Source organism: Dipodomys ordii, unplaced genomic scaffold, assembly GCF_000151885.1.
Source record: "Dipodomys ordii isolate 6190 unplaced genomic scaffold, Dord_2.0 Scaffold68, whole genome shotgun sequence".
Taxonomy (NCBI): Eukaryota; Metazoa; Chordata; class Mammalia; order Rodentia; family Heteromyidae; genus Dipodomys; species Dipodomys ordii.
Window position 1 is genome coordinate 6,616,317 of NW_012267284.1, and position 12,959 is coordinate 6,629,275.

Consider the following 12,959-nt stretch of genomic DNA (forward strand, 5'->3'; position numbering starts at 1 on the left):
TTTTTTCTGTTTGCTTATGTGGTGCTGAGGAATCGAACCCAGGGCCTTGAGCATGCAAGGCAAGCGCTCTACCACTGAGCCACCTTCCCAGCCCCAGGTTCTTGTATTTTCTAGGCTGGTGCTTTACCACTTGAGCCACACTCCAAGCCCTAGTATCTTTATTTTTCAGATAGGGCCTAGCGTTTTTTTTTTTTTTTCCGAGGGCTGGCCTCAGACAGCAATGCTCCTAGACACCTCCCACACAGCTGGGGTTACATGTATGTAACCCCTGTACCCAGCTTGTTTATTGAGATGAAGTCCTGCGAGCTTCTTGCCAGGACGGTGTCAAAGCACTATCCTCCTAATCTCTGTCTCTCTTGTAGGTTTTTTTTGTTGTTGTTGGTTGTGGGGCCTGAAATTGGGGCCTGGGCACTGTCCCTCAGCTCTTTAGCTCAAGGCTAGTGCTCTACCACTTGAGCCACAGCGCCACTTCCGGCTTTTTCTGCTTAATAGTGCTGAGGATTCAAACCCAGGGCCTCATGCATGCAAGGCAAGCACTCTATCCCTGAGCCACCTTCCCAGCCCTCTTGTAGCTTTTATTACAGGTGTGAGCCACCACACCCAGCCTATATACATATATTTTGATTGTGTTTTCTTTCTCTCCCTTCAGAGTGTTTTCTGCCTACATTAAAGAAGTGGATGAAAAGCCAGCCAGTACACCCTGGGGCAGCAAGATGCCTTTTGGTCAGCTGATGTCAGAGTTTGGTGGCAGTGGTACTGGTGGCTGGGTCCATGGGGTCAGCTTCTCCGCCAGTGGGAACCGTCTTGCCTGGGTCAGCCACGACAGCACTGTGTCTGTTGCTGATGCCTCAAAGAGTGTGCAGTACGTATTTGCTTTTGATTGTTTGTTTGGAAGGTAGGGAGCAGATGGACCATGTCCATGGTGAGCATGACTGTCCCTCCCTGGATGCACACTGGCACGAAAAATATGCCAGTCAGATTGCAGGTGCCAGTGAGGTTACAGACCCACCATCCTGTGACCTTTTGCAGTTGTTTTTGTCATGTCTACATACATGCATGTGCACATGTGTGCATGCACATACACATATACATACATACATACATATGTCTTTTGGCGACAGTCTCAACATTCATGATTCTGCCTCCCAAGTACTGGGATTACAGGCAGAGGCGTGCTGCCATGCTCAGCTCTGAAGAGGTGGCACTTCCTGGGGTAATCACTCCTTGAAGTTAGTGTAGCCAGTGACTTTTTATGGACAACCTCCTGCTCTGCTGCTTATAAAGGCCCCTTCAAAACGGCAGCTTACGCTGTTCATCCATGGATGTCCATATCACCCAATGACCCACTCAAGGTGGGTCAGAGAAGTTGTCTGTGACCACTGGCGTGAGTGGGCCGCCTACTCAGCCTTGTTCAGTCTGGTGCAGAGTTTGATGCTTATTAGATGCGGGAGGGGAGATACTGGAATCCTTTTCCTGTCATGAGTCTCCTGCTGCAATCTTGCTCTTGGTAGCTAAAGGTAGCTTGTGCCAGGCACTGACGCTATTCAGGAGGCTGAGATCTGAGGATCATGGTTCAAAGCCAGCCCAGGTAAGAAAGTCTATGAGATTCTTCAATGAGCCACCAGAAAACCAGAAATAGAGCTGTGGCTCAAAGTGATAGAGTACTACCCTTGAGAGAAAGGGCTTTGGGGTCAGTGCCCAGGCCCAGAATTCAAGCCCCACGACCGACCGAAAAAAAAAAAGTAGCTGACTGCTAGAGGTCTCAGACTCTCTGGGCTGTGTGTAGTCTTGGTCACAGTAAGTCTCTCTCTCCTCCCACCCCCACTACCCTATGACTGGGAGACGTGACACTGCATAGCCCTTCCTACCTGGACTTACTATGGATTTTGTTAATTTTATGGGTTGATTTTTATTTTTTATAAGGATTCCCCCTATTATAAATGTAGCTCCCTAAACTGAGTGTGGTATGCCTATAATCCCAGTTGAGGGGAAGATCCTAGTTCAAGGCCAACCTCGTCTCTTTAGCTAGATCCCATTCTGAAAACAAGAAAAATCTCCTTAAACTAAGAGTAAACAGTACCTTCTGGAAAATTCCTGTACAGATACAGGCACTTGTCTTTCTTTTTGCACACAATGGACTGTGTGGCCATTTGTGCAGTGATTTACCTCCCTAGAGAGAGTGCAGTGTGCAGTGTCAGGCTGGGGCTGGCATTGATTTCTGGGGTGGGCTGTGAATACATTCTTTTTTTGGGGGTGGGGAGTGGGACTTGAACTCAGGCCCTGGGCACTGTCTCTGAGCTTCTTTTGCATAAGGCTAGTACTCTACCACTTGAGCCACAGCACCACTTCGGGCTTTTTCTGTTTATGTGGCACTGAGGAATGAGACCCTCTGGGCTTCATATATGCTAGGAAAGCACTCTACCACTAAGCCTTTGTCCTAGCCCCCCATCTTCCCTCCCCAAGAACATTCTTGCCTGCCATCAGGGAGACTCAGGCTTTACCCTTTCTAATTGTGCAAGTGTGTTTCCTTATTCCAGCCAGCATGAATACTTCAGGACATAAAAGTCAAGTGTACCTCAACAGCGCTGCCTAGTGTTTCAGCTCCATCCCCATAGGGTCAGGGTCTCCTGAGGCCCAGCAGCTGGCAATGCCAGTGCTTCTGACTCACCTCAGGGATTGCCAGGTGTGGGGGTGGAGGCTGCACACACAGCCCATTCTGGAGGCACCTGGGTGAGGGAGAGTGTCCACCAGGGCCAGCACTCCATGGGCACTCCAGTGGGTGACAGGTGCTGCCACTGCTGCCGGGGCCAAACCTTGATGACTAGAGGAACAGGACCATACTGTCTGTGGGGAGCCTGTGCTCAGTGGGAAGGGCATCAGCAGAGGCAGACAGAGAACTCAACTCCTATTTCTTCTGGTGCTGGGATGCAGCCAAGGTCTCACTCCGTCTCTACCTACACCCCCAGCCAGAAGGCCTCAGCTCCTGAGGGTAGGATCACTTAGGGGGTCACTGCATGCTGGAGACTCCTGCAGGAAAGGTCAGGGTTTTTTTTTATTGGGGGGTGCTGGGCCTGGTGCTTGGACCTTAGCTTTTTATTTGTTTGTTTATAGTCAGTCATGGGGCTTGAACTCAGGGCCTGGGCGCTATCCCTGAGCTTTTCTGTGAACCTGAGCTCTTTTTGCTCAAGGATAGCATTCTACCACTTGGGCCACATTTCCACTTCTGGCTTTTTGGTGATTAACTGGAGATGAGTCTCATGAACTTTCCTGCCTGGGCTGGCTTTGAACTACAGCCCTCAGATCTCAGCCTCCAGAGTAGCTAGGATTACAGGCCCGGCTGAGACTGGAGCTCCTTGGAGCAGGGGCCTTTGTCATCTGTGTCTCAGGATGCACGATTGGCTCCGCTCAGGGTCACGTGTTCTGTGTTCAGGGTCTCCACTCTGAAGACCGAGTTCCTGCCGCTCCTCAGTGTGTCCTTTGTCTCAGAGAACAGTGTCGTAGCTGCTGTGAGTATCCCCTGCCCGCCGTGGGGCCCGCTGTGACGTGCAGAGCGGGCGTGGTGATGTCCTGTGACCCTGTCCCCTGGGCATTGTGCTGAGGAGTGGGCAGTGGTGGCCTCCTCTGCCCCCACTCACTGACCTCTCCTATCAGGGCCATGACTGCTGCCCCATGCTGTTTAACTACGACGACCGTGGCTGCCTGACTTTCGTCTCCAAGCTGGACATCCCCAAACAGAGCATCCAGCGCAACATGTCAGCCATGGAGCGCTTCCGCAACATGGACAAGAGGGCCACCACGGAGGACCGCCACGCTGCCCTGGAGACACTGCACCAGAACAGCATCACGTAGGTACCGCCTGCCTGGCTCCTGGGTCCTAAGACAAGCGGTCACGCCTGTCATGCTAGCTACTGAGAAAGCTGAGATCTGAGGATCGCTATTCAAAGCCAGCCCAGGCAGGAAAGTCCGTGAGACTCATCTCCAGTGAGCCACCAAAAAGCCAGAAATGGAACTATGGCTCAAGTGGCAGAGTGCCAGCCTTGAACACAAAAGCTCCAGGACGGTGCCTAGGCCCCAAGTTCAAGCCCCAGAACAAACACACACACACACACACACACACAAGTGATCAAGTGAACTATGTGTGGCCTTCCCTGTCCTTCCCTCAACACCCTGCAGGAAACACAGCAGTGATGGCTCTAGGCCCTTCCTGACTTCCGAGCTCTGATTTACATCTCATGCCAGAGGGAACCACCACCACCACCCAGTCCTACTATCATTATAATGGTGCCACATGTCCAGCAGGAGGGCATGGGGCCTGATTCTCACCAAGTGGGTTGAGCATGGGAGGAGACCTTCCTGAGTGACCTACATCCTATGTCACAGGCCTGGAGTCACAAGCTCTTCCAGAGGCAGATCTCAGCCCCCTGAGTAGCTAGGATTACAGGCATGAGCCACTGGCACCTGGCACAACTAGGCCTTTACTATCAAGAGACTTTTATTATGGTGGTATTGGCAGGAAGAATAAAGGAAACTTCTGGCTTCTTCTAGAAAGGTGCTTTTTGTTGTTGTTGTTAATCATGGGGCTTGAACTCAGTCAGGGCCTGGGCATGGTCCCTGAGCTCTTTTGCTCAGGGCTAGCACTCTTGTCACTTTGAGCCACAGTGCCACTTCTGGTTTTCTGGTAGTTAATTGCAGATAAGAGTCTTGGATTTTCCTGCCTGGACTGGCTTTGAGCAGCGATCCTCAGATCTCAGTCTCCAGAATAACTAGGATTATGGGTGTGAGCCACTAGCACCAGACTTAGAAATGTAATTATTAAATGTAAGTTGTGCTTCATGTTCAGCAGGATTTAAAGGAGGCTGAGAAGGTGGGTGCTGGTGGCTCATACCTGTAATCCTAGCTACTCAGGAGGCTGAGATCTGAGGATTGCGGTTCAAAGCCAGCCTTGGCAGAAAAGTCCATGAGACTCTTATCACCAGTTAATTACCAGAAAACCAGAAGTGGTGCTGTGGTTTAAGTGGTAGAGTGCTTGCCTTGAGCTGAAGAGTTCAGGGACAGTGTCCAGGCCCAGAGTTCATGCCCCACGAACAACAAAAAAGTTAAAAAAATATATACAGCTGTGTTGAAAAGTACAAACTGAGCTTAAGTAAAACCATACTGTTGGTCTGGGAAGGTGGCTCTGTGGTAGAGTGCATGAGGCTAAAGAAGAGCACTTCAGCTCAAGGGACAGCACGCAGGCCCAGAGTTCAGACCCCACGACCGGACCCAAAAAAAAATACACACAAAAAAAACACACTGTTGAGATTTCTCTCTGGAACCAGCTAATTCACTAGTGAATTTCTTACTTTTTCTGTGCTAAGTTGAGGGAAGCAGTTCTCATCTCCTTTCTGACACTTTTTGGTGAAAAGTAAAAGAAATCTTGCATACTGGATAGTGTACTTTTGTTCATAGGAATTAGAAATCTTAAGCCAGGTATGGTAGCATAAACCTGTAGTCCCAGCCTCTGGAGGCTTAGAGACATGAGGATAGCAAGTTTGAGGGCAGCTTGGGCTACATAGAAGACCCTGTCTCAAACAAATTAAAAAAAATTAAGTACAAACAAAAAAAGAGAGATCTTTGCTAGTGCAGTGTTGGCACCTTTTTTCTGTTAGGTAGCTACGCTCCTGTGGTAGTTTTCTGCTCTGCATTGAGGCATGAAAATAGTTGAGAAAAGCACGGTGTGCTGGCTGGGCCCGGCAGAATGCTCCACACTGAAGTGTGAGTTTCATAGGATTTTCACATCATGAGATAATGGTCTTTTCCATTTTTTCCCAGTCATTTAAAAATGTGAAGGCCATTGTCTGCTCTCGGGCCGGACACAGTGGCCGTGTGTGCCTCGTTCACTGCCCCTACCCTGCGGCTCAGAGGAGAAAGAAAGAAGGAACTGTCTGAGCTGTAGGGCTGGCTTTCTTAGAGCTTCCCACACAATGTCTCTTAGCTGCTTAGCCCTAGGGGTGGGGCCTAGTGCTGAGTCTGGGGCCTTTGGGGGCTCGGGCTGCCCTACAGGGTGGTTTTAGAGTTTTGTCTGGAGCCAGTTGGATTTCACTTAATATGTAATCATGGAAGAAAATTCTTCCTGTGTCTGTCTTTGCTGTTGGCTTGCTTTTTTTTTTTCATTTTCTTTTGTGGCAATACTTGGGTTTGAACTCAGAACTTTGCCCTTGCCAGCCAGGTGTTCTGCCTCTGAGCCACGTCTCAATCCCACAAAGTGCTCTTTATTTGCCTACAGGGTGGCTCTGTCATCCCTGAGGGGCTTCTTCAAGCCACACTGCTTCATACCCCACTATGTTCCCCTTGAGGATTCATTTTTGTCTTTCCTACATACCTGGCAGTGAAATGCTTTGGGGTATCTTATGAGTCAGATCACTGTGGCCTAACATTGCTGGACATGTTACCATTTAGAGGGTGAAAGACTGGTCATAAGTCAAGCATGTTGGCGCCTGCCTGTAATACCAGCGCTTGGAAGGCTGAGGCAGGAAGATCATTGAGGCCAGCCGGGGCTACAAAGTAGCAAGTTTATCTTCAAAAAAAATAAATGATAATAGAGAAATTAATGAAAGGAAAACAGATCATCTCCTTAAAGGGCATGTACACTGAACATGGGGCTCGTGTCCACCATGCACTGCACCATCTCTTATCATTGCTTTTTTCCAGCCAAGTGTCTATCTATGAGGTCGACAAACAAGATTGTCGCAAATTCTGCACTACTGGTATCGATGGAGCCATGACCATTTGGGATTTCAAGGTAAACATATCTCCTTTGTGTAGCAACTGTTCCCCAGACAAATATTCCTCATTTTGTGAAGTGGTGAGCTCTGTATCCACAGAAGACCAGGCTGCTACAGTGTGACTGCTTTAAAACCTGAGCAGGCCAGGCACTGGTGGCTCACACCTATAATCCCAGCCACTCAGGAGGATGAGATCTGAGGATCATGGTTCAAAGCCAGCCCAGGCAGGAAAGTCCGTGAGACTCTTGTCCCCAATGAACCACCAGAAAACTGGAAGTAGCACTGTGGCTCAAGGTGGTAACTTGCCCTGAGTGAAAAGAGCTCAGGAACAGCGTCCAGGCCCAGAGTTCAAGTCCCATGACCAACAACAAAAAAACCTCTGACCATCTTTACCAGAGGGAATCCCCCCACTCTCCGTGGGGTGAGAAATACTTTCTGACACTGACAAGATCCTGAGTGCTGCTGGCAAAGCAGGCCCTGCCCTGGCCACCAGTCTGCATTTTGGTGCCCAGCTGTACTCTACGGTGATTAATATAATTAACACTAAAAGTCTGCCAGGTGCCAGGCACCATGCTAGTGATAGGCATCTGGAGGTGAAGGGGTCCTTGACAGAGCGAGGCAGCTTTGTCACACATGGGGTAGGGCAGGGGTGGTGAGTTAAGAGAGGACAGGAGGCATGGTCCTGCCCCACACCCCAGCCATGTCTTATCATCACCGTGCTATGGCCCTCTGGGAATCTTGGAACCCAAGATGGAGCTGGAGAGGACCAGAAAGAAAGAGAGAAAGAGAGAGAGCTGAGGGCATGGGTAAAGTGTGTGCGCCCCCAGCCTGGAGAGGGGTTGAGGACACAGTGACGCACCTGCAGGGAAACCACGCTGTCCACTTGGAGATCGTGCAGTGGACACCTAGGAGGGACAGCAGGGGTGGGACAGTGAATGGCAACTCCACCATGTATGGCATAGCACAGCTCAGCCCGCTGTGGCTGAGGGTGCGGGCTCTGCAGTACAGACAAGGGGTCCCCAGCCCTGGGGGCGGGGCCTGGTCTTGGGGAGGGAGTGGGACTGGAGCACGGTGGGAAGCCAGTGCACAGTCCTGCAAATGGTCAGCGAGTGTCTTCCACCTTTCTCAAGACCTTGGAGGCCTCCATCCAGGGCCTCCGGATAATGTGAAGTGAGGGCGCCTCTGCCAGCCGCGAGAGGACCCGCGGTGACCCGGCCCGCCGCCCACCGCGCGCATGAGGGTGAGGACGGCCGCCCAGGAGCACGGAGCACGCAGCCCCGTGTGCGTGTCTGTGTGTGCGTGTGTCTGTGTGTGTGTGTGTGTGTGAGAGCGCAGCCATGGTGGATGTGGTGGTTTTTAATGGCAGCAGTGAGTTTTTCATCTTGTTTCGTGTTTGCTATTTCATTCCATTCTTGACCAAAGCTTCTTTTAGTTTATTATGGAAACGTCACACTAACTTAAAGAAAAGAGGAGGAAGTATGTTCGTTGTCTGCTAGAAAATGAAATAAACATCCTGAATGTGCTTTTGGTTTTGTTTTCTTATACGCTGCCGTTCTCATCAGAACAAATGTGGGTCAGTTCCTCATTAGTTCATTTTGTGGGTGGGATCTTAAGAGTCCAGTTTCGAGGTTGCACTGTCCTGTGGGACTATTGATTGTGGGACCCATTGATCCCAGCGCTCCCTCAACACTGCGCCCCGAGCCAGCCCTGGAGGACGCCAGCCCAGGGCCCACAGCAGGACGGCAAGAGGGAAGAAACATCATCTTGTCTTAGATTATTGTGCCCAAGCTGAGGGTCCTCCCTTACATGCCATTGCTCTGGTGAGGAGGGCCCTGCCTATTTCCTCTCCCTCCCTTACTATCCCTGAGCTGCTTTTGCTCCAGGCTAGCACTCTACCACTTGAGCCACAGCACCACTTCCAGCTTTTTCTGTGTATGTGCTACTGAGGAATGCAACCCAGGGCTTCATATATGCTAGGCAAGCACTCTACCACTAAGCCACATTCCCAGCCATCCTCCCTTTTTTTTTTTTTTGGTCAGTCGAAAGTCTTAAACTCTGGGCTTGGGTGCTTGCTGTCTCTCGGCTCTTCAACTCAAGGCTAGCACTCTACCACTTGAGCCACAGTGCCACTTCCGATTTTCTGGTGGTTTATTGGAGATGAGTCTCGGGGACTTTCCTGCCCAGCCTGGCTTTGAACTGGGATCCTCAGATGTCAGCCTCCTGAGTAGCTAGGATTACAGGCATGGGCCACTGGTGCCCAGCTTCATCCTCTTCTTTTTTTTTAAACTGGTCTTTCCATCTTAAAGTTTGACTGTGCCAGGCTGACAGTTCTAGGAAATAGAAAATACATACAGAGGGCTGGGAATGTGGCTTAGTGGTAGAGTGTACCCCCATCATTAAGTGACCCATGGGCATCCATCTTAATAGAGCTTGTGATGTTTCAAAGGTTTAAAAACCACCAATGGAAGTGGCACGGTGGCTCAAGTGGTAGAGTGCTAGCCTTGAGCTGAAGAGCTCAGGGACAGCGCCCAGGCCAGAGTTCAAGCCCTACAACCAACAAAAAAAAGCCACCAATGGTAAGTCAGGGTTGAGACCAAGTCCTTAAGGAAGGGTGAGTAAGCTACACCCTCCATACCATAGCTACTAGAAAAACAATGCATTGTGTCAGCCTACCAAGGTAAGCTGCAACTACCCACAGCAACCCTACAGGGATAACCTGGGTTTTGTTTGTTTTCCAGTACTAGGCTTGAACTCAGGGCCCAGTGCTCATTCAGCTTTGCTTGCTTGCCTGATATTCTACCACTTAAAGCCATGCCTCCAACCTTTTCTCTCATTTTGCTTATTATTTGCAGGTAAGAGTCTCTTGAACGCTTCTGCCTAGGCTAGCTTTGAATCATCATGATCCTCCAGATCTCAGCCTCCTGAGGGCTGGAATGATAGACATGTACCAACACACCTGGTAGAGTTGAACTGTGATTGCCACATTTTATAGATGACTGACAGTCAAGTCCAGAGACAATGAAGGTCCAGTGTCTCCAGACCCCAGTGGAAGGGAGTAGAGATGCCAGGCTAACAGCCCAGGTCCTCTTTCCCACGCCCTCACTCCCAAGTGACTGGAAGTGATGGGCCCTCCTTGACTACTTTGAGGGGTTTCTCTGTAGATCTGAGTTTCTCAGCCATCTGTTTGACTGAGAAGTCCATGAGTGAGTGAGTGAGTGCTGGGAATCAGGCTTCTGAGAAGGCCGTAAGTGGGTGAGGGGTTCCGGTTACCCAAGTATGTAATGCTCAGCCTGTGTTATGGGTGGAGACACACCTCTGCCCCAGGACTTTGTCTCCTTGGGGGGGGGGGCCTTCGGGCGTTGGGCGGGCACAAAACTTTCCCTTCTGCTTCCTGCTTGCGGTGACCCAGGTGGTGATGGGGCCCTTGGTCTCAGCAAGAGGGGCTCATCATCCCTATTTGGGGGTACACATGCCCAGCAAAACATGGAGATTATTCAGGAGTACTTGGGAAAGGGGCTCCTGCCTGCAATCAGCTGGGAGGAGGAGGAGGGAGGAGTGGGGAACGAGCAAGAACCTCAGTCTGCCTGCCTGTTTCTGAAGAAGTTAACAGCATTTCTTGGAAACCTCAGACTGGATTAAAAAAAAAAAGCTGAGCATCTTCATCCCTGGACACTCAGATGCCAGGAAGCTGCCCAAGCCCCCTCCACACTCCAGATGAGACTCCTCCATCCTCAGCTCTCCTGCCCCTCCCTGCCTCACTAAGACTAGACCGGGTCATTTCAAATAACACCTCCCATTGCTTCACAGGGCCTTAGTGCAGGTTTGTAAGGCCCTCTGCCGTCATGGGAGGGGGCGGGGGGCCCTGAGGGTACTACCACTGCTGAAAGTGGCCCAACTGGAATTGCATTCTGCTGTGGGCCACATGTGATCATGCTGAGGATATCCCCCTCAAGGGGCACAGTGGGTTATGCAAACCTAGCTGCTGCTTCCTGTGTCAACGCTGAGTCTTTCTTCACCTCAGCCAGCCTCAGAGAAACGTCCTCAGGCCTACCTAGTGCTTGGGATGCTTCTGGTAATGGATAGCAGAAGAGCAGCACAAACCAACTTGAAGCCAGTCCAGGCATGGTAGTCCATTATAATCCCAGCTATATGAAAGCAGAGGGATGGAGGAAGGAAGATAATGGTCTGAGGCCAGCACAGGCAAAAGGAAGAGACCCTATGGAAACAAATAACGAAAGTAAAAAGGACTTGGAGACATGGCTTAAGTGGAGTACCTACCTAAGCAAGTACAAGACTCTTGAGTTCAAGCCCTAATACTCCCCCCTGCCCCCCCAGGCAAATTATATATTCATATATATATATATATATATAATATTATATCACATTGGCTGGGTGTGGCAAAGCAGACTTGTAATCCCAGCACTTAGGAGGCTGAGGCAGGAAGATCAAAAGTTGGAGGGCAGCCTGAACTACAATAGTGAACCATCCCTGTCTCAAAAATCAAAAAAGAAAAGAAAGAAGGAAAGAAAGGAAGATTCAGCAGGTGTCTTGGCTCACCTATTTGAATCTTTTGGAGGCTGAGTGGACACAGGAAGTTTTTTTCTCTAGGGTTCTTTGCACTGTGTTGGGGGCATTGTTTTCCCTGGGCTGGGGGCACTTTCATGTTCAGAAAGGGGTTTCTTGGCCTGGATCGCCAACCCCAGAGTTATGGACATGGCTCAGCTTTGGTCAAGATCCAAAGCTTTGGGTCAGCTTAGGTCACAGCCTGGGACAGAAGATAGCTGGAGCTGATACACTTAGAACACACAAGCTCCCTGCCTCCCTTCTCCCATGGGAAGGAAGCTGCTGCTACAAAACGCTGGAAACTTCTCTAAGCTAAAAGCTATTACGTGGCTTTGCCAAGGCTATGTAAACAAATATGCAGGAACAGCAGGCTGCGGGGAAGGGGGACTGGATTGGATCCCCTCCCGGTGTTCTCAGAACTAAATAAATCTGAGCTGAAATTTCTGATGCACAATTCTCCCGGGCAGAGCACAGGGACTCCGAGTAGTGTCTCAAGTTGGTGACGATGGCTATTGGGAGTTTAGCAGGCATTGCCTTGGTGGAAGGGCAGTGACAGGGGCAAAGTGACCTCATAGGTCCTCAGCCTTCTCATGCAGGACAAATCCAAGTTGGCAAAAGAAGACTAGGTGGGCCAGGCACCGATGGCCCACGCCTGAAATCTTAGCTACTCAGGAGGCTAAAAGCAGATAATGGCAGTTCAAAGGCAGCCCAGGCAGGAATGTCCGTAAGATTATTCTCCATCTAAGCACCTGGAAGTGGAGCTGTGGCCCCGGTGGTAGAAAAGTAGCCTTGAGCATAGATGCTAAGGGACAGTGTGCAGGACCTGGGTTCAAAATGAAGGACGGATGCACAAAAATAAAAATACCCGCTAGAGCTCTGAGATTTCCTGGACCCAGGGCCTCCATCTGAGGGGGACCTGAATGGCAAGGGTGTAAAGCGTGTGCCCGCGAGGCAGCCCAGGAGAAGCACTCCGAGAGGGACTAGAAATGGGGAGGGGGGGAAGGTGGAGGGGAGAGAGAGAATGTACAGGGACAGGAAGTCCCCAGAGGAGGCCCTGTGCTCGCCGTCAGGGGCTCCCCCCCCCTCGCCAGGGCCGACGCCCGCGGTACACCGAGGGCGGGAAGGGCGGGGAACCCCCGTGGGACGGGACGCGGCTTGGGACAGGGCGATAGGGGTCACGAAATGGTTGGGTCCTATGGCCACCCGCCCCGGGCGCTCAGGCTGCGCACCTCTCTTGCAACCTCAGTTTCCCCACCCAGAAAGCAGGAAGGGGCGACCGCGGAAGGGGAGGGGGTCTGACGTCCAGGGCGGATCCCCATACCCGCGGGGTGGGCGTGGCATGCAGCCCCGCCCCTCTCCTCGTGGCCCCGCCCCGTCTCCCCATGGCCCCGCCCCGCGAGGCCCCGCCCTCCGCCCACGAGGAAGCGCTGCGGGGCCAGAGCCGGGTCGGCGCGTCGACTGTCCAGAGTCCGCGGCCGGAGCGCCCCGAGGTGAGGGGGCGCTGGGCCCGGGGTGGGGGGGAGGTCGGGGGTCGCCTTACGTGGGGGGCTCTGGGTGGGAGACGCTGCCCGACGGCGAGGGGACGCGGAAGAGAGCGAAGTGCGGCGTGGGCTGCGGAGGGCAGAAGCGGGG

General features: G+C 51.6%; 2 protein-coding genes across 2 annotated transcripts in view; both read left to right on the forward strand.

The window, feature by feature from the left end:
* The window catches only part of Arpc1a (actin related protein 2/3 complex, subunit 1A, 41kDa), a 20,090-nt gene extending 11,803 nt beyond the window's left edge, over positions 1-8,287 (forward strand). Inside the window, exons 6-10 of the mRNA XM_013023538.1 lie at positions 650-862; positions 3,431-3,506; positions 3,652-3,845; positions 6,691-6,781; positions 7,895-8,287. Coding sequence (XP_012878992.1) covers positions 650-862; positions 3,431-3,506; positions 3,652-3,845; positions 6,691-6,781; positions 7,895-7,933 — 613 coding nt within the window. The 3' untranslated portion in view covers positions 7,934-8,287. The remainder of the gene's footprint in view (positions 1-649; positions 863-3,430; positions 3,507-3,651; positions 3,846-6,690; positions 6,782-7,894) is intronic.
* Positions 8,288-12,727: 4,440 nt separating this feature from the next.
* The window catches only part of Arpc1b (actin related protein 2/3 complex, subunit 1B, 41kDa), an 11,767-nt gene continuing 11,535 nt past the window's right edge, over positions 12,728-12,959 (forward strand). The window contains exon 1 of the mRNA XM_013023511.1: positions 12,728-12,817. The gene's annotated coding sequence lies outside the window, so the exon portion shown is untranslated. The remainder of the gene's footprint in view (positions 12,818-12,959) is intronic.